Raw genomic sequence first — 21,227 nt, 5'->3', positions numbered from 1 at the left:
AGCCACCAAACCTGCTGACACCTTGACCTTAGACATCTAGCCTCCTGAACCATGAGAAGGTGAATTTCTGTTGTTGAAGTCACCCAGGCTGTGGCATTTTGTTGTGACAGCCCTAGCAAACTGCTACAGCTGCCTTACAACATGGCAGCTGCCTTCTCCGGGCGAGCAATACGCGAGAAAGTGAGAAAGCACCCACGCAGAAGCCACAGTCTCTTTATAACTTCATCTTGGAGGTGAGATCCCATAACTTTAGCTGTGTTCTTTTTGTTGGAAGTGAGTCGGTAAGTCCAGTCAGTCCATACTCGAGAGATCACAAAGGGCCCGGATCCCAGGAAGTGGAAGTCACAGGAAGCCATCGTAAAGGCTGCTTACCACACTAGTTTAGGTTTGTTTTTAATAAACCAAAAATTAAAAGTTAAGAGAAAGACAAAAACCGGCGTATTTTACATGATAGATTCAACGTCATCAAATACCTGAGCGCCCTGGCTGGTATAATCTATAGGCCATACTACCATTCTGCGAAGCTAAGATTGTTCTGATCTGGAAAATGGAAAATGTTGACATTTAGAAAAAAAGGTTTTCTAGTGGTGAAAAAAGGATCATGTGATGGCCAAGACTGAGGAGAAATGGCACAGCGAATCCTTACCTCGGTGTCTAATATACACAGGGATGCATACCAAGAAGGGATGAGAGGGAAAGAGGGGGGGAGATAATCATGAGTTATAAAAAAAACATGGTCAAACCATAACATAATCTTATGTAGGAAAAGTGAGAAAAAACAGCTTCAGTAAAACAAACTACAGCAAGTAAAACTGAACAGAATCTTCTTGACTGATAGAACATAGGTCATAAAGAGTTGAAAAACTGCTCTAATCTTTCTTGTATTGTTCATAGACAAAGAGGGGATTAAGGGATAGCAGGTTAGAGGTGGGCATTCAGTGAGCTGTAATACCCAGCGAGGTGGTACATTTTAGAAAATCTCGTAAGGAGCAAAAAATGATTAGTGGGCTCTACGGATTGGTCCGGAAGGTAAGTATAAAGGAACAGACCTCTTCAGGAGTATTTCCAGAACCAATAGGAAGAACTCTACAAGAGGAGGATGGGTGATAGTTGAACCCAGCTTTTAGTTCAGAGGATCCAAAGGACATCTGCTCTGTGGTGATAGCGAGCCGACATCTGAGTCCTCAGTAAGTATGCTGAGATTCCAGTAGCTTTAGCCTCTAAAATTAGTAGCATTGTCAGCTTGATTGTCTCCTGTTTTTCTAACGATCAGAGTCTATGTGGCAAAGCTGTCCTTACTCCCAAGCATGGTCAGATTTCTTTTCACCAGCAGCCCTCTTTTTGGCCTCTTAAATGATGCTAATATGAGGTTAAACTCCCCCTTTAACTTTCAGAACATTCAAAGAGCTATCACTTGTAATAGTACCTCCAAATACTAACCTTCAACAATTTGGCTCCTGCTTCATCGGAACTCCCCCTTGGGTGGCCCTTTGTTTTAAGAGAGGAAGAAGCTGTTTCCTGTTATCTCCTGGTTGCACGATAACAAGATGACAGACTGATTCTAGGTCTCTTTCACTTTTCCTTACACAAAGCTGTGGAACCAGAGGGGGACAGTACAGGGATCTCACAAGGTGATCCTCGTTAAAAAGATGCCTTCAGATTTGAATAATTCTATGGATTACCTTAAGAGTTGCCCTGAGGTAGATGTTTATGCTGGTATGGAACAGTTTCCGAGATATATTGTTAAATAAAAGATACCCAGAAAAGCCCACTGGAGGTTACGTTCCCATTTGTGTAAAAAGGGCAGCAGGAAAGTACATTTGTATGTGCGTGGACTCTGCTCAGAGAAGGGCACACACACCAGTAGTGAGTCTGGAGTAGAAGAGACTTTTAACTCCGTATCTCTTGTTATCATTTGATTTTTTTTTTAATTTGTGCATGGATTAATTTTTTTTATGTTTATTTTTGAGACTGAGCATGAGCGTGGGGAGCAGCAGAGGGGCAGTGAGGAGGGAGAGAGAGAATCCCAAGCAGCCTGAAGCGGAGCTCCCTTTCACGAACCCTGAGTCGTGACCTAAGCTGAAATCAAGAGTCAGGCACTTAACCAGCTGAGCCACCCAGGTACCCCTACGTTTCTTGTTTTTGTTTCTGTTTTTGTTTTTGTTTTGTAGTGAGGAAGCTATTTTAAAAATTCCTTTAGGAGTGCCTGGGTGGCTCAGTCGGTTGAGCGTCTGACTTGGGCTCAGGTAATGATCTCGTGGCTCATGAGTTCGAGCCCCATGTCGGGCTCTGTGCTGACAGCTCAGAGCCTGGAGCCTGCTTCGGATTCTGACAGGTGTGACGTAATAGCTCATAGTTTTGATTTCCATGTCCCTCATGATAAGTGAGGTTGAGCATCTTTTCATGTGTCTGTTGGCCATCTGTATGTCTTCTTTGGAGAAATGTCTGTTCATGTCTTATGCCCATTTTTAATTAGATTATTTAGGTTTTTTCATCTTGAGTTGTATAAATTCTTTATATATTTTGGATATTAACTCTATCAGATATATCATATGCAGACATCCTCTTCCTTCTCAGTAGGTTGTCTTTTTGTTTTGTTTCCTTTGCTGTGCAGAGGCTTTTTATTTTTGTGTAGTCCCAATAGTTTATTTTTGCCTTTGTTTCCCTTGCCTGAGGAGACACATCTAGAAAAATATTGCTACAGCCGATGTCAGAGAAATTACTGTCTTTGCTCCCTTCTAGGATTTTAATGGTTTCAGGTCTACATTTAGGTCTTTAATCCATTTTGAGTTTATTTTTGTATGTGGTGTAAAAAGTGGCCCAGTTTCATTCTTTTGCATGTGGCTGTCCAGTTTTCCCAGCACCATTGGTTGGAGAGATTAGCTTTTTTCCCCCATGGCATATTCTTGCCCGCTTTGTCATAAGTTCATTGATTCACCATATAATCCTGGGTTTATTTCTGGGCCCTCTATTCTCTTCTATTGATCTATGTGTCTGTTTTGTGCCGGTACCACACTGTTTGAGTGCTTCAGCTTTGTAGTAAATCTTGAAATCTGGGATTGTGATGCTTCCAGTTTTGTTCTTCTTTTTCAGGACTGCCTTGGCTGTCGGGGTCTTCTGTGGTTCCCTACAAATTTTAAGATTATTTCTCCTAGTTCTGCAAAAATGCTCTTGGTATTTTAATAGTGATTGTCTCAAGTATGTAGATTGCTTTGGGTAGTACAGACATTTTAACAATATTTGCTCTTCCAGCCCACGGGCATGGAATGTCTTTCCATTTCTTTGTGTCGTCTTCAGTGTCTTTCATCGGCGTATTACAGTTTTCAGAGTACAGGTCTTTCACCTCTTTGGTTAGATTTATCCCTACGTATCTTCTTGTTCTGGGTGCAGTTACAAATGGGATGGTTTGCTTAATTTCTCATTCTGCTGCTTCATCATTAGTGTACAGAAAATGCATGGATTACTGTGAATGTAGCACAACTGGTTTTAAAGAGCAAGGCACTGAAGAGATGAAATTTAAGTTACCACAAAGAGCCTTTGAACTCCTGCGGTGTTCTCTCACGTGGTCGTCCGCATTGTCCGGTCCTCTCTTCCTGTTGTTGCAGTTTGAAGACTCATGAGAGCAAGAACTGCTCTCCATTGAGCACCTGCTCTGCCCCGAGGGCTGGGGTTTTTACGTGGAGTTTCCTCCCTTAATCATCCCAGCAATTGCATGAGGAATGTTTCTTCTTGCCTCCTTTTTTAGCTGAGACTTTGTATATTCCTTCCATGGGTGCTGTTGAGAAGATCAAGAAGATCAGTTCCAAGATCGGTTTCCTGCCACAATGCCTATCTAACACCTTGCTTCACCAAAGACTGGAGTGACCCTTCTGAGGGACACGTTAGTCAGTTCTGCCCTTGAGTTTTTCTCTTCTGTGTGTGTTTCTTTCCTCGGGGCTTGTTCTTTCATTCACACCCATAGAACTTCAGCTTCCACCTGCACTCTGACGATTTTGACACGTGAGCCCCAGTCAGTGGCCCCCAGAAGCCACCACAGTAACAAATCCCGGCTCAGCCACCTAAGAGAAGGGGTGCGTCTGCTGACTTCTGTAGAGAACTAGGACGGCTCCAGGACCTCCGGTGTGGTCAGGTCTTTCCTTTTCTCCATCCCTCTCTGCCTCATCTTTCTCCATCTCCTTACACGTCTCTTCACAACTTCATTAACCTCCCTCTTTCCTTCTTTCTGTGGTTTCTTCTATGTGGCAGATCAGCTACATCCCCATATGGAGGGGAGTAGTTTCATCAGCTCCAGCCTCATTCTTTCCAGCTCAATGACCGCAGAGTAAAGAGAGTGTTTCTACGTTAGTACGTAGAGGTCCCCAGAAAGGGCTGTGATTGGCTTGGCTTGGATGACAGGACCACCTCTTATGGCAGTTGCGGTGGCCCCGGGGGTGGGGCCCTAGGCCAGGTCCGGATCGCCTGCCAACTTTTGTGCTCAAGAGGGTGTGAGGCTCTCTTAATTCTAGAGAACAAACTGATGGTTACCAGAAACGAGGTGGGTGAAATAGGTAAAGAGGATTTAGGAGTGTACTTGTCGTGATGCGCGCTGGATAACGCATGAAATTGTTGAATGACGATACTGTACGCCTGTAACTAATAGAACACTATATGCTAACTATACTGGAATTTAAAAAAAAAAAAAAAAGAGGGTATTGCACTGGCATTTATAGTCTGGCGGTAATCACCTGACTGGACTAGAACAGGTGGGGAGCAGTTTTCCAAAGGAGGTGAGAGGAGCCAAAACCACAGCAGATGGGAAGGGATATTAGGTAGATAAAAATCGTAGATTTCCCCTACTTTCAACCCTTAGCTTCTTTGCAGCTGTGCAAACCAGGGGTAAGTAAGAAAATGTGTGCAGTAAATACTTCATATGATGCCTGCAGCAGAATAAGCGATAGAGCAATATCTACTGTTATTGACTCTCTCTCTCTTAATTGTGGCAAACTACATTTAACACAGAATTTACCACTGTAACCATTTTTAAGTGTTACAGTTCAGTGGATTAAGTACATATGCATTTTTGTGCAGCCATCACCACCGTCCATCTCTAGAACTCCTTTCCAACACGGAACTTTATTTTGCAAAACTAAGACTCTACTCATTAAACAATAACTCCCCATTCTCCTCTCTCCCATCTCCTGGCAGCCCCTGTTCTCTTTTCTGTCCCGATGAATTTGACTATTCTAGATACCACATGGAAGTGGAATCGCACAGTATTTGTCTTTTTGTGACTGGCTTATCTCACTCAGCATAATGTCTTCGAGGTTCAGCCGTGTTGTGGCACATCTGAATTTCCTTCCCGTAAGGCCGAATAATACTCTGTTGTACGTATGTATCACGTTTTATTAATCCCTCTGACAATGGATACTGGATTTGCTTCTCCCTTCTGCTGTTAGGAATATTGCTGCTGTGAACGTGGGTGTACAAATATCTCTTCAAGTCTGCTTTCAGTTCTTCTGGGTGTATATCCAGAGGTAGAAGTGCTGAATTGTATAGTAATTCCATTTTTAATTTTGTGGAGAACTGCCATATTCTTTTCCATAGTAGCTGTACCATTTTCATTCCTTGCAACAGTACCCAAGAGTTCCATTTCTCCACATCCTCACTAATACTTCTTCTTTTCTTTTTGCTTTGCTTCTCTCTCTCTCTCTCTCTCTCTCTCTCTCTCTCTCTTTCTCTCTCTCTCTCTCTCTCTCTCTCTCTTTCTTTTTCATAGCAGCCATGCTAATGGGGAAGTGGATGCGAGTTCTTTAAATTCAACCTTGCTGGGGCTCCTGGGTAGTTCAGTCAGTTGAGCAGCTGGCTCTAAGAAAAAAAGAAAATCTTGGTAACTGGGCTATTAGGAGTGCAGTTGATAGAATTAGAGTACCTAGTTTTGTGGGTGAGTAGGACAAATAACACTGTTAGTATTTTAAAAGCCAAATTTGGGGGCATCTGGATGGCTCACGCAGTTGAGTGTCCGACTATTGATTTGGCTAAGGGCACGATCTCACAGTTTGTGGGATCGAGCATCTCATTGGGCTTTGCACTGACGGCAGGGAGTCTGCTTGGGATCCTCTCTGCCTCTCCTCTGCTTGTGCTCTTTCTCTCAAAATAAATTTAAAAACTTTAAAAAAATGTTTTTTAAGTCAAATTTGACATGATGGCTGCACATTAAACTGAGAAAAGTCATCTCAAAAGCTAGGGAGAAATGTGAGCCAGATGTAGAGTTTACCTATTAAAGCTGTGAGTGGATAAATTATCTGAGGGAAAGAATGTCGGGGAGCAAGGGGTTGGAAGCAAAGCCAAAGAAGAAAGAAGAGCCAGTGGAACCATCCAAGGAGGCAGCCTTAAGAGGCACCTGGATATTTCAGACTCTCAGAGACCCACAGAAGGGAGAGTCAAGGGGGCGGGAATGATTGATGAGCTCAGATGATATTTTTAAATTGCCCGTGATTAAGATTTTGTTAAATTGAACCATTTTTGTGTGACTATGCCCTGTAGAGTCCTTTATAATTTTCAGAATGTTTGCATATAGTTTAACTTATGTGACCCTTAGCCAAAGCACACAAATTATTATCATTAGTATTATTCCCACATTACAAGAAAGAAACAAACTCAGGAAGACTGGCATTTTCCTAAAGTCATTGCTCGATACTTCTCATTTCCCCAAGATGATCTATTTTGGGGAAGCTGAAGGCAGATGATGCCAGGTCAGAGTGGGCACCAGAGTAGGTTCCCCTCAGACCAGTGCCCAGGCAGCTTGTCATCCTGAGTACAGGTGCTGTCACTCAGTACCTCCTGGAGACCATGTCTACTCGCCCCTCTCAGTTTCCTGTTAAATACTAATGAGTTTGATTCTCTAGACTCCAGAGCAGTGGTTTGTGAACTGTGGGTCATGACCAAAGAGTTGGTCATCAGATCAATTAGTGGGTCCCAACCAGGCGTCCCAGAGCCAGTGGTGCATGTCTTCCCAACACTGCTTTCACCAACTTCATGTTGGTTACTTGAACTTGGCTGTGGTGGAAATCAGCCAACACCACAAAGCTGGGGCCTCTGTTTTACCACAGAGAACCAGTTGGTAAACATTTACTAGCATACCCCTGATCATAACCATCATGTCTTTCTCTTCCCTCCACCCCTCCTGCAACGGAACAGGATAGAATAGAAAGAAAAATACCAGGGTCCTCTATGATAAAAGTAAGAATTGTTTTGTGAGACTTCTGTTCAGGTCAGAAAGATATTTATGTGTATATTCATATATCATGTATTTTTTTACTAAAAATAAGTTTGAAAGTCAGTTGTCTAGAGTCCCTTCCTTTATCTTCCTCAAGTAATTCAAAGTCCTCTGTTCTGTTGATCTTTAGGCAGAGAACCAGTGTCCGGCATCTTTTTTGAATTAATGCTGTGTCTACTCTAGGCGGAATGAGATGGAATTTGTATCAGGCTAGAAATTATTATTCTAGAATAGACAAAATGCCTCTGTATTATCAATTCTTTTGAACTCAAAGCTATATAAAAATCTATCTTAGACCCCACCAAAGACTTTCTACAGTGAGCATGTATTTGTCCTATGCTCAGAAAACAGTAATCATTATTTTTAAATCCCAAAGATTAGAAGGCCAATAAATAGAAAAAAAAATCAGATTTAAGCAAATATCCTTGTGTTACTCTACCATTCTTCATTATTAGAACTTTCTATGAAGAAATTAAATCTTTTTAAGAAAGTAAATGCACTTTTTGTGAAATATATCACTTTCCTTTTAATGATTTAGTGATTTGTTTTATAAATCCAGATTATATACATATATTTTTATATACACAAAATATATATATATTTTTGATATACACAAATATATATATATTGATATACACATACATTTACATTGTATATAAACATCTTATATATAAATTTATATGTGCGTGCGCGCGCACACACACACACACACACACACACACACACACACACATCCCAGATATGCTTAAATGGATTATGCTTCAAAACTAGATAGATGTCGGGCGCCTGAGTGGCTCAGTTGGTTTGTTAAGTGTCTGATTTCGGCTCAGGTCATGATCTCGTGGTTCGGGAGTTCGAGCCCGCATTGGGCTTGCTGCTTTCTGTGCGGAGCTTGCCTTTGGATCCTCTGTCTCCCTCCCTCTCTGCCCCAGCTCCCCTCGCGCATACTTTCTTTCTTAAACATTAAAAACACAAAACAAAAAAAACTAGATGTACATAGATCATGGAATTAAATCTCAAGAACTTTGATTTAGATCAGCCTTGCAATTTTGAAATTTTCATAAAAGGGAAGTTATTAAGTATTCTTATGCAAAAAAAAAAAAAGGCTGCAAACGTGTGAAATAGTATGTCCTTGACTATCTAAATGGAGTTACAAAAAGAAACATTTTTCACTGAGTCACATTTGAAAGTCATTCTATCTTTCTTTCTATTCCACGATGTCACCTTACCATGCCCATTGTACTGCTTTTTTTGTAATAAGAAAATGAACCAGAATAAGGGGAACATGGTTTAAAGGTTCATAGGAGTTAACTATACTTTCAGAAATAAGTTATGGAACATTTTGGGGGGAAGAATTCAGCTTATTGTATATATGACTTCAGTTCTCCAGTTACTTGCAAGTAGAAAGTAAATGTCCCCCAGATGGACACTTGACCCAGGGTGCATTTAACATCCAAGAGTGAAACTGAGTGCCCTGTTGCTCACTAGAAATGAAGAAGGTCCTGGGAGGGCATGAGCTCTCGGTGCTCCTGTGGTCAGCCAATTCGCTCCCCTGTCCCCTGTGGCTGCACTCCAGAGCTGCTCGGGGCTGCCTTTTCTCTGAACAAAGCCCGTGCAGCTGTGCCCGGCGCCTCCGTGTCACCAGGCAGGGTTTCACGAACTGGATCTGATGCTCTTGTGCCTGTGTTGTTCATTCCTACACGCTGGAGCCGTGCCCAGGAAGGTGAGGGGACAGCAGGTTGGCCCTCGCTCCCCAGCTGTCCCTTTCTCCTCATGTCACTCAGGATATAAATAAATGGATTCATTCACTCTCTCATCAAGCCAGAATGTTGCCAGAAGGTACTATCAGGGCCACTCTGATCAGTTGGAAAGGGCCTTAGGGGCAGATCTAAGAGGCACAATTTACAAAAGCCTTTGCATTTAGGTAATTTAAAAAAAAAAAAGCTTTTAATTTTACTTCTCCTGTTCACTTGAGACCTTGGAGGGAGAAAAATAGCTCCAGTTATATGTTCATGTTGTTTGAGGTCTGGGCCTCCTTTAGTGCTGTGGAAGTCATGGTGCATTCTTTGTTTTTTCTCAACTAGGAAAGCCTTGAGTCCGATGATCTCATTGAAAATTTACTTCCCTTTCCTTAAGACAGCTGACGGGTAGGAGGAGCACTGATCTGGAGCGTGGATTGCTGCTTATCACACGAGGCTGTGGTATTTCAGAGGCCAAGTTCGTATTGTTAGTTGGAAGTCTTTTGCTGCCCATAGGGAGCACTGCTATCGATCATTTCCCACATCCGTCGATCCAGTATTTCCCAAGCAGCCTCCATGTAAATATGTACATGGCAAAATGCTGGGCGCTCAGGTCCTGTGAAGATTTGCAAGACGTGGTCTCTGCACTTCAAAGAGTGCATCGCAGGAAACGAACCACACATGCGAGACACAGACCCCCACCCCCACCCCACCCCTGCCCTCAAAAGTGGTGTAAGAAGCAATGATTTGGTGGTCTAGGAAAGTCTGTCCACCATTCCTCTCAGGGAACTTACTCCTCAAAGTGAGCATGAGCATGATCGGTGCCCACAGCAGTTCTCCGTGCCTAGGTGCTTCTCGTGCACTTCACCTTAGCAGGTGTGGATCACGGTGCTGAAAATAATTTTATTTGCTATTACAGAAGCTCCAGCCAGTTACTTAATATGATGCTAATGGGAGAACAGTAGCTGGAGGACAGATTGGGTTCGTTGGACTCAGTTGCCAAACCAGCACAATGTATTTTACAGGTGCTTCAAGATTTTTAAGGGTAGTTCTGCTAATATTTTATGTCTATGTTGCTTGTTGACTTTATTTTTTTTTTTTTTAATTTTTTTTTTTTTTTTTCAACGTTTATTTATTTTTGGGACAGAGAGAGACAGAGCATGAATGGGGGAGGGGCAGAGAGAGACGGAGACACAGAATCGGAAACAGGCTCCAGGCTCTGAGCCATCAGGCCAGAGCCTGACGCGGGGCTCGAACTCCCGGACCGCGAGATCGTGACCTGGCTGAAGTCAGACGCTTAACCGACTGCGCCACCCAGGAGCCCCATGTTGCTTGTTGACTTTAAAACTAACCTAATAATATTGCTGTAACTTCATTTATTTGATAAATGCCAAGTGAGTGTATAAATAGTGTGATCCACAGCCATTTCACATACACATACACAAAACAAAAAATTTCCAGGTCAGGATATCAAAGCCAAAAAGAAGACGGGCAGCTTCAGTGACTGGTTTTTCAGAATTCTACCATAAAAGAGCATGGCTGTGATTGTGGCCACAAAGGACGTGAGGGGGTGGGGGGGGAGGGCAGTAACATGGTTGTCCTAGGTATTGTCCCTGCCCTTATCAGCCCAGAACCGAGTCAGCAGGCAGGAGTGGAGATCCCAGCAGCTCTGGACTAGAATCATGGCAGGTGTCAGGGAAAACAGGTGGAGAGTCTAATTGGAGACCCTTTACCTAAAGATGGAAGCCCAAAGGGCTGTATTCTCCATGTAAAGTTCAACCAGAAATAAACCCTCCCTTCCCACTTTACCTTTACCATCTCAGGCACTGGAAGAAAACTGCCTGTCTTGGACCTTGGTGCTGAGTGAGATGGAGTAGGGGACTCTTCCGTGAACATTTATAACCACAAACTGGCCCTCGTGTAAGCTTGGGCGGGAGTTGGCATTCCCTAGGTTCCCTGAAAAACTTGAAACTGAGAATTTAATCCAAGGTGGTCCTAAGCTAATAGTGGCCCCAGGCACCTAATATAATGCATAGTTTTTCTGGAGGGATCTTCCTTCATTCAAATCTCAAATAAATTCTTTTTTTTTTTAATGTTTATTTTTGAGAGAGACAGAGGGTGATTGGGGGAGGGGCAGAGAGAGAGGGAGACACAGAATCCGAAACAGGCTCCAGGTTCCGAGCTGTCAGCGCAGAGCCCAATGTAAGTCTCAAACTCATAAGCTGTGAGATCACGACCTGAGCCGAAGTCAGACGCTCAACCAACTGAGCCACCCAAGCGCCCCTCAAATAAATTCCGAAGAACTGTGGTCACAGTTAAAAATCACAAAACAAATAAGGAAACATGGCACCATAAGCAAAAGTCAGCAAAAACAACAGATGACACTATCAGACCTACAAAGACAAAGATACTGAAATTATCAGACATACAATAAAAAATAAATTTTCTCATGTGTTGAGAGAAATGAAAGGAAGGAGTAGAAAGTATGAGTAAAATCAAAAGATTAAAATTATAACTAAACAGATTTGAAAAAGAACTATGTAGACTTTCAGAATTACAAAGATCTAAGTAACTAAAGTTTTGAAATCAATGGCTGGGCTTAACTGCAGGTTAGACCCAGCTGAAAAGATATTTAGTGAACTCAAAGCTATATTTATTTAAAGACATTATGTGAACTGCAGGACAGAATGATGAAAAATCACATGAGAAGGCCTGATAGATATCCAGATAATTGGAGTTCTAGAAAGAAAAAGAATGGGACCGGGACAATAGTTGAAGGGATAATGGCTAAAAATATACCAAAACTGGAGCCAAAATATCACAGGTGGGAGAGCATTAGACCGGTCCAATCCCAGGTTTCGGCAAAGAGGAGGTGTCCTCTTAGAGCCTGTAATAATTAAAAATATTCCAAAACTAATGAAAAGATACACCAGTTGCAGTGAATCACAACAAATCCACATCTCGACACACCATACTGAAACTTTGGAATACTAAAGACAACGAAAAGATGTTCAAAGCACCTGGAGACCAAAGAAGGCTTTCCAGAGGAATGCCAGTTTGACTGACCGCATACTTCTCAACAGCAAGAGTGGAAGCCGAACTACAGTGTTACGTGGCCACTGATGAGAGAAAATAATTAGCCAGTCAGAAAAATATTGTAAGTGAAAATATCTTTCAAAGACGTGGATGAAATGAAGACATTTTTCAACATTTAAAACCCAGAAGAATTCACAAAAGGAAAGCAAAGATTCTAAAGAATGGATATTTCGTGAGCAAAGGAAAATTAAAGAAGAGAGAGAAATAGACAAACCAAGAAATAGACTCCACTATGGAGAATAAACTGATGGTTACCAGAGAGGAGGTGGACGGAGGGATGGGTGACGTAGGTGATGGGGCTTAAATAATACACTTATCATGATGAAAAAAAGTAATCAAAGAAAAGTGAGAGCAAAGGGTATGGCCAAAAACTTGCTCAAAAAATCCAAAAGCATTAAAATGTCACAGACTGTGGTTAAGCAACCAAGAAAAGTGTCAAAGAAATACCAAATCCAATCCTTTAGTAAAGAAATTAGTTGAACTCTGTGTGGATGGAGAATAATGTCCATTACAATCATGTATTTAAACTTGAATTGTGAGATGTTGGCTACTTGGGAGCTCCTGTAGAGGTACTGAGTATAGAAAGGACCCTGTGTATCCACCAGAGCGCTGCATGGGGACCAGAATCAGTTGCTTAAAGGCTAAAATAATCTTAGACTATCTGAGGTAGTAATTCTGTTTTTTTAAGTGTACAAGGTAAAGATTTGAGTATCTGGTAAACTAAATAAATACTAATTTTATATAAATTCAGAATAATCTATGTTTATTGTGAAATGTCTGTTGTTTAGAGAAGCTAACATTTTAATCTTGAAACTTCCTTTTGAAATGTCATTGATATTAAATTTGTGATGTTAAGTTAGAAAAGATAAAAACTGACTAAATGTATACACTATCGAATGCATAAAATAATTTTATTTACTTTACATTTAAAAACAAATAAAATAAAGAATGGATATTTCAAACAGAGGAAGGTAATACCACATTTCGTGGTACATGAAAATACACATTTCGAAGGTCTGAAATGCAAAGAGGAACTACAAGCAAAGAATGTTTACAAATATGGGCAGATATCATAATAAAATCATAATGTTCTTGGGAGGCTAAGAAGGAGGGGATGAAAATATTCAACACCAGTCTTGTTAATCAAGGCAGCGGTATGATGAGAGGTAAAGTAGTCTAACTTGGTCTTGTACAGTGAAAAGCTAAAGATAATGATTAATTTCGGCTTTACATAATCAGTATATACAAATGCAAAAATAGAGTAACAACTAAAAGAACAGAGATTATAAAACTTCAAGGAGGAAAAGAAAACAAAGAAGAGTAGGGACAAATAGGAAGCACGACTTAAGACAGTAGAAATAACAAAGTATTTGTAACTACAAAAGTGTGAGTGCACTGATGTCCCAGTGAAAGTAGAAGATTGATTCATTCAACAGTATTTATTGAGTATCTACTATATGCTAAACACTACTAGGCACATAGCACAGAGCGGTGAACAAAACAGCCCCAAATCCTTAATTGGAGAGAGAGAGAGAGACAACAAACCAAATAAGTAACCCAGATAGTACATTAGACAGTGGTGAGGGTTCTGGAGTGAAAAAAAACAAAACAAAACAAAACATGAAAGATAGAGAATGGGGAAAGTGACTATTCTAAATCGATCAGTCAGGAAGAGTAGCATTTGAATAAAGCCCTGAAGGAGGTGAGGGAATGAGCCGGTGGATATGTAGGGAAGGGAATTCCAGGCTGAGGGAACAGCATGAGCACGTGCCTTGAAGAGGGATCACGGCTGCTGTGTTTGGGAAGTACAGGCAGGCCAGTGGGCCACAGCGTAGGGTGCGAGGAGAGTGGGTGTAGATGAGACTGGAGAGACGAAGAGGGCCGGACCACAAAGGACCCAGCAGGCCAACGAAAGGACTTGCACCTTCCTTCTGAGTGAAGTGGGAGTTGGGGTTCTGGGCAGAGTCATGCATGAGCTGATTTTGGATTTAACAGCATCTCTGTGGCTACTGCACCAGGCAGGGGCAAGGTAGTAGCAGTAGAGGGGTGCAGGAAATGGTCAACCAGAGATGGATATATTGTTGGCCTAGATTTTCAAAACTCCACTTTTAGGCTGCTTGAAAGAGACCTATCTAAAACATAAGTATATAAAAAAGAATCAAAGAAAAAGTTTGGCAAAAGATATGCCAGGGGATATAGCTATATTTATCAGAAAAATTGATTTTAAGACAAAAAAAAAAAACATATCAAGACATAAAGACGCTCACTACATTATGGCTAAAAGTTCTAAAGATTCACCAGAAAGTATTTAACCTTTTTTTGTTGATTTAGTTTCACTAGCTTATCTACTGATTTTTTTAATTAAATAAAATGCATATTTGTAAAGACTATATTGGACAAAAAAATTAACAGAACCACAAAGAGAAATAGACAAACCCACATTCATATTGGAATGATTTAATATAACTCAATAATTGGTAGATCAAGCAGTCTGAAAATCAGTTATATTTTAGGAAATTTGAACCACACAGTTGAGAGGCTTGACCTAGCAGATATGGCTTTGAATCACATTTCGAAGGCCATCTTTCCTGGTCACAACGCAGTAACAAAAAGATAACTGGAAAATCCTCACATGTCAGATTAAATTAAGAATTAACTCACCAAAAAAAAAAAAAAAAAAATCATAATATAATTAGAAAATACCGTTCACCAAAACCCTGAGGAATGTAGCTAAGCAATATTCAAGGAAAACTTATATTTATAGTAGGGAGAGGGTAGAGGCTCGAAGTTAATGTGCTAAGAATCTGGCCTAAGAATTTCACAACAAAATAAGTCCAAAGAAAGTAAAAAGTAAAGACAAATACATAATAATAAAGGTAAAGGAAGAAAATAATGAAATAGAAAATGAGCACCATTGAGAGGAATGAATGGAGACATTATTATATATGCCTCAGAGATTAAACAGATGGACAACATTATGAATAACTTCGTACTGATACCTTTTTAAAACTTTGGTGAGATGGATACACATGTAATATTTAACTTAGAAGAATTTGCTCAAAAAGAATTACGAAGCCCTAATATTCTTTAATTATTAGGAAATTTAACCAAGAACAAAAATGATTCCACAAATACAACAGCAGGTTTTTATGGTTTTACTGGACATCCAAGGATCAGATATACCAACCTTCTACAAACTATTCCAGAATAGAGGAAAACAGGGAACACTTCTCAGCTCTTACTATCTTAATAGCAAAACCTAACCAGGACAGCCCTCCCACAAAAATTCTAAAATCACAACATCTTCTTAATTGTGGATATAAATGTGAAAAAATTACGAATAAAACATTAGCAAACTGAGTCCAGCAATGTAAAAAAAAAAAATCATGATCAAGTTAGGTTTATTCCAGAGATTCAAGGATTATTTAACGTTTAAAAATTGACTAATGTAGTTACTACAGTAACAGATTAAAGGGAAAAGAATCATATGCTCCTCTCAATGGATACAGAATAAGCAGTTGATAAAATTCAGCGTATTCATTCATCACTTCAAAAAAAAAATTCCCAGGTCACTAAGAATAGAAGGGAGCCTAATTATGAAGTATCTCTACAAATAGACAGCAATAGCCATCATACTATTCATTGGAAAACTTTTAAAGATTCCCTTTAAGATGAGAAGCAAGACAAGGGAAGCCCATCCCTTCTCCTGAGTGTTGTACTGGAAGTCCTAGTCAGTAAAGTAAACTAAGGAAAGGAAATGACACGGGAATCAGAAAGGAAGATGCAAATCTGTCCATATTCTCAGATAATATATTTGTCTCATCAGATACCCAAAAAGAGTATTCAAATAAATTATTACCTTTATAAGAGAATTTAACGATCTTTCTGTACATCAGCAATAGAGTGTGTGATTATAGGAAAAGATACCCTCTGTATCAAAAGTATAATCACGAAGACGTATAATGTACCTAAGGAAAAATCTTAACAAAAAATATGACACCTATTATTTTAAAAATTATAAAAACATAGTGAAAATCACTTTAAAAACCAAAATAATGGAGAGATGTACATGTTCCAAGATTAAAAGTCAGTTTGGTAAAGATGTCGGTTCATCCCAAAATTGATCGATAGATTTAAGAGGGCATTAGTTAGTTGTTGTTTTTTTTAATTTGACAAGCTGATTTTAAAGTTTACATGGAAGGGAAAAGGGCCAAGAATAACCCTCGTACTACTAAAGAATGAGAGTGAGGGGCATCTGGGTGGCTCATTCAGTTGAGCATCTGACTCTTGAAACATATCTCACAGTTTGCGGTATCGGGCCCCACGTCGGACTCTGCATTGACCTCATGGAGTCTGCTTGGAATTCTCTCTCTCCCTCTCTCTCTGCCCCTCCCCCAGCTGGTGCACGCATTTCTCTCTACATACATACATACATACATACATACATACATACATACATACACGTTAAAAAAAAAAAAGAATGAGAGTGAGAGATAGAGGCCATGTGTCACTTGTCTTACTAGACACCAAGAATTATTACCAAACTAAAGTAATTAAGAGAGCGTGGGGTAGGGGCACCTGGCTGGCTCAGTCGGTGGAACGTGTGACTCTTGATCTAGGGGCCGAGAGTTCAAGACCCACGTTGGCAGAGATTACATTAAAAAAAATTTTTTTAATAAAAAAAGGGAGCATGGTGTTGGCACAGAATAGAGAAAACCTAAAACTGGTCTCCTATGTGAAAACAGTTTATAACAGAGAGGTGTTGCCATTAAAGAAGGTAAGGATGGACTTTTCCATCAATAATAACTAGAATAGTTATTGTGTGGGGAAAATGAAATTAGATCTGTGCTTCACACTCTAGATAATTTTAGGTTGGATTAAAGACTTAAAAATGACAGGCAAAAAAAAAAAAAAAGTGTCCCATCTTATATAAAGCATCATAGGAGGATACCATTATGACCATGGGGTAAGGAAAAGATTTCTTACATTAGCCCCAAAAAGTGCAGACTGTGAAGATGCAGATTGATAAATTTGACTTTGTTCAAATTGAGAACTTCTAAGACACCATAAAGATATTGTAGGTTTTTTGTTTTATTTTGTATTTCTTTTTTTTTAAGCCCTTAATATCATTAGAGATACATTGTGAAGTTTTTATAGGTGACATGATGTGTTACCTTGGGTTTGCTTTGAAGTACTCCAGGGGGAGGAAACTGGGGGAGGGAGAGAGAAAAAGAATGGTAGAATGTTGGTAATTATCAAAGTGAGATGCTGGGAACATGGAACATGGAGGTGTCTTACACTATGCTATTTTGTGTGTATATCTAACATTTTTTTATTTAACAAAAAAATTTTTTTAAACAAACCATCCATCTTGGGATGCCTGGGTGGCTCAGTCGGTTAAGCGTTCGACTTCGGCTCAGGTCATGATCTCACATCTCATGAGTTCAAGGCCCGCATCGAGCTCTGCTGACAGTGCAGAGCCTGCTTGGGATTCTTTCTCTCCTTCTCTCTCTGCCCCTCCCCCACTCACTCTCTCGCTTTCTCTCAAAATAAATAAACAAACTTAAAAAAGAAAAAGGAATAGAGTACTGCTACATGCTACAACATGATGATCCTTGAAAATATCACGCTAAGTGAAAGGAGCCAGACACAAAAGACCACATATTGTGTGATTCCACTCATATGAAATGTCACGAATCGGCAGATCTGTAGAGACTGGAAAGATTAGTGGTTGCCTGGGGCTGGAGGATGAGATGTGTGAGAGTGATGGCTAAGAGGCATGGGGTTTCGCCTTCTTTCAATGAAAATGTTCTGGAAGTGATTGTGGTGGGAGATGGACAACTCTGAATATACTAAAGCCACCGGATTATACACATTAAATGGGTGAATTGTGTGGTATGTGGCTTATAGCTCATTGAAGCTGTTTTTTTTTTTAATCAATAAACAGTAAACTCAGTAAGAAAATAAGCAAAAGCCATGTCCAGACATTTCACAGAAGAAAAAACATGTATGCGCCATAGATACTTGAAAAGAGGCTCAACTTCATTCCTTTTTTTTTTTTTTTAAGCTTATTTATTTTGAGAGAAAGAGAACGCGCATCGGGGAGGGTCTCCATCTCACAAGTCTGGAGAGATCTTGACCTGAGCAGAAACCAACAGAGGCTTAACCTGACTGAGCCACCCAGGCGTCCCTCAACCTCATTCCTAATTGGGGAAAATGCTAATTGGAACCACAGTAGGACACTTGACTGGCAAATATTTTAAACTCAGGCAACACCCCTCCTCCACCGGTAGGTGAGGCAGAGAAGCAGGGGAAGCCCATCCAGTGCTGTGGGGGTAGGGGGTGAACTGGCGCAACCGCTCTGGAATGTAATACGGCTTCGTTTTTTAGAGAGTTGAAGAGGCAAGTGTCGATGACCCAGCGGTTACGCTCCTAAGTATATAACTGAAGAAATTCTCCCAGCTGTGTGCTGAGATCACATGTAATAATAGTTATAGCAGCACTGGGAAATTGAAAACCACATAAAACGAAACGACATATATTTAGGGATATGAGTATATGTGGTGAATAAACCTGTTTTTAAAAAACAAACAGGGGAAGGATAAACACAAAATTGAGGAGAGTGGAAATGGGCAGGCAATGGGAGGGCCTCACAGGGGACTCGGGGTAATGGTAATGTCTTTGTCTTAAACCAGGTGACGGGATGTAGGTGCGTATATGGGGGATAAGGACAGGGGTACAAGGCAGAGTGTATTCTGACAACCTGCTGTTCGGCAGAGTTTTAGACACGCTCAGAGGTGTGCATAGAGCAGTGTTTCCATGCAGTTCGATACTGAATGCTAATTGTGCTGGCCCTACACTTCTAGCAAGGATTCACATATTTTAGCATCTTCTGTTTAAGAAGCAAAAGGGATAAAATGTTCTTACGGGGTGGGGGGGGGGTGGGGGAGAAGGGGGAAGAAACTAAGCAGCACACAAAAAAAGCAGCAGCAGAACCGGAGTGCGTTAGAAAGGTTTCCAACAAAAGTGGTTAAAATGACAGGTCTTCAAGTTCAAGGTGAACTTCATTTATTTGGCCACAACTTCCTTAGTCTTCCGTAATGCTGACTAAACCAGACGTTATTGTAAGGAAGTGAAACCCCATGTCCTCATTTAGGTCACTTAGCGGTTGGTTCTTTGTTTCAGATCCTGCTCACACTAAAAGATGAGCCACAACCGCACTGAGGAAGAACCTATTTGCTGTCCCGCTACTGCCATGGGTGTGTCGGAGGCGCTGCAAGGGGTCCATGGTATTTTTTTTTTTTTTTTTTTTTTTTTTTTTTTTTGCTGCCTCAGTCCCCAGAGCCTTCAAGCGGCGGTGGCAGTAGATTGTTGCCATTCAGCCACTACAGACTTTTACTGAGACAACAGGAAAACACATCGGCTGGGTTTTGATTGAACTTGGCAGTGGGGACGTTCCACTGATACGTTATGTACCCCATCAGAGCACACATGTATCTTTCACCCCTTTTACCTCCTCCCCCAACCTGCTTAGGTCTTCTCTGTCCCTCTCCTGCTACCACACAGAGACGATATAAAAGAGGCTCTTTGGCTATTTGCATTTTGCTTCCTCTTCTTTTCCAGATTGCAGTATTAAGCTTTACTTCCTACAAGCCTAAAACCCCAACAACAGTATCTACCAAAGTTGTTCTTCCCTTTTCTGAGGGTTTGGGGGAAGGGGGAAGCATACATCACAAGTTTCCCAGAGAGCGGAGAAAAGTCGGTGTGCTGCTGACCACATGAGCCATGGTAAGGGCACCCTTTGGAATTACTGATTTCTAAAATTAATAAAGTAATTCTATTTTTATTTTCTTTTTTTCCATTTACTAATTTCCCCCAACAATCGGTACTCACACACGAGCCTGAAATGGGGCCAACTTGGTGTTTTATGTCCTTGCTGGGCAAGTTTTGAAACTCTGTTTTAGAAATGCGAACTCGGAAAGAGAGGTTTTATTCTTCCATTTGGTTTCAGCAGATGGCGGGCCCAGGCCGCTCCCCGCGGGCAGCTCCTGTACCTGGGAAGCTCGTATGTGCAAATGTGTCCGTTGTCAGCCCGCAGCAGACAGGTCCTCTAGTGGCCAGTGGATCTGCACCCGTAAACAGTTCGTCAGAAGGAGGCCGCACAGCCCCTGATGGCTTTCCACTTGACCTCTGCTCCCTTGCCCCCTCACTTTTCCCCGGCCCTCTCTCTGGCTTCTGTGGAAGAAGAGGTTGAAAGGTGGGCTACAGAGCCCACCGAAGGACTGACTTAGCTGCCCTGGGGAGTACTGGGCGAGGATCCAGAGTCTGGGGTTTCTACAACAGGGTGCTGTAGACTCAGCATGGAAACCCCAAAGGAAGAATGACACCCAACAAGGAAGAGAGAAAAGGGACTTTATTGACTTCTTAGCGAACGAAAACAGGTTTGAGCACATTGAAGCGTCTTGTTTGCGTGTGAGGGATGAAGACCGTCACTTTGCGGGAGAAGAGAGAACGTATTCATGGGATTTCTGGTTAGTAGCTTGAGGTCCATCTTAACCGTTTGCTAATTTGGTTGTGAATTGGTTAACAGGAGACAAATCGGAGTTCCTTCATGATTCCCTAAGTGATGTGTAGAACCAGGAAATGAGACGTTTGGGGAGACTCAGCATATGGATCTTGTGGGAGAGGATAAGAGGGTATGAGCCCAGTTTAAAAACCAAAAAACAAAAAACCTTTGAGACCTACTAGACCGCTTGGAATTGCCCTAGGTAACCGTCAGAATTGAGTCCTCAACCTGATTTCTTACTGCACTCACCACTTGCTTATCCGGTGTGAGGCCGGACTCCAGATCTCTCCTTCACTTAACCAAGTACTTTTCACGTCATCTCTCCTGTACTGGACTTCTCGTGGCAAGTCCAAGTCTTGGTAATAAACAAAACAGATCATACGATCCGCCCCGCCCCCAACCTCCAACAACCGTGTCATTTCCCCGTGTCCCTACCTCCCTTCCCCCAAAACAAGTGTGTGTTTTTTTTTTTAAGACAGACAGACAATGGTTCAAGTTTCTGTGGTGCCTATAAGTGGCATGTGGAACGCAGAGACTGGACTTCAGACCCCCGTCCATATTTGTATCTGCT

At 41.2% G+C, this 21,227-nt stretch overlaps 1 protein-coding gene across 7 annotated transcripts in view; it reads left to right on the top strand.

The window, feature by feature from the left end:
* Nucleotides 1-20,812, top strand: part of TTLL5 (tubulin tyrosine ligase like 5) — a 289,561-nt gene extending 268,749 nt beyond the window's left edge. For 5 of the 7 annotated variants that reach the window (XM_086709211.1, XM_086709218.1, XM_086709215.1 and 2 more), the window contains one exon: nt 19,276-19,936. Coding sequence is in view for 2 of the 7 variants with exons in the window: in XM_086709215.1 (XP_086565341.1) it covers nt 19,276-19,298 (23 nt within the window). In the remaining 5 variants the exon portion in view is untranslated. Of the gene's footprint in view, nt 1-19,275; nt 19,937-20,101 lie in introns of those variants that run through there. The other 2 variants (XR_015252163.1, XR_015252162.1) reach the window with 1 other exon arrangement.
* Nucleotides 20,813-21,227: the final 415 nt, after the last annotated feature.

This window comes from Puma concolor, chromosome B3 (assembly GCF_028749965.1).
Source record: "Puma concolor isolate L17-30 chromosome B3, mPumCon1.1.hap2, whole genome shotgun sequence".
NCBI classification, from domain to species: domain Eukaryota; kingdom Metazoa; phylum Chordata; class Mammalia; order Carnivora; family Felidae; genus Puma; species Puma concolor.
The sequence above is the reverse complement of the archived record's forward strand: the minus strand, read 5'-3'. Positions and strand labels throughout refer to the sequence as shown.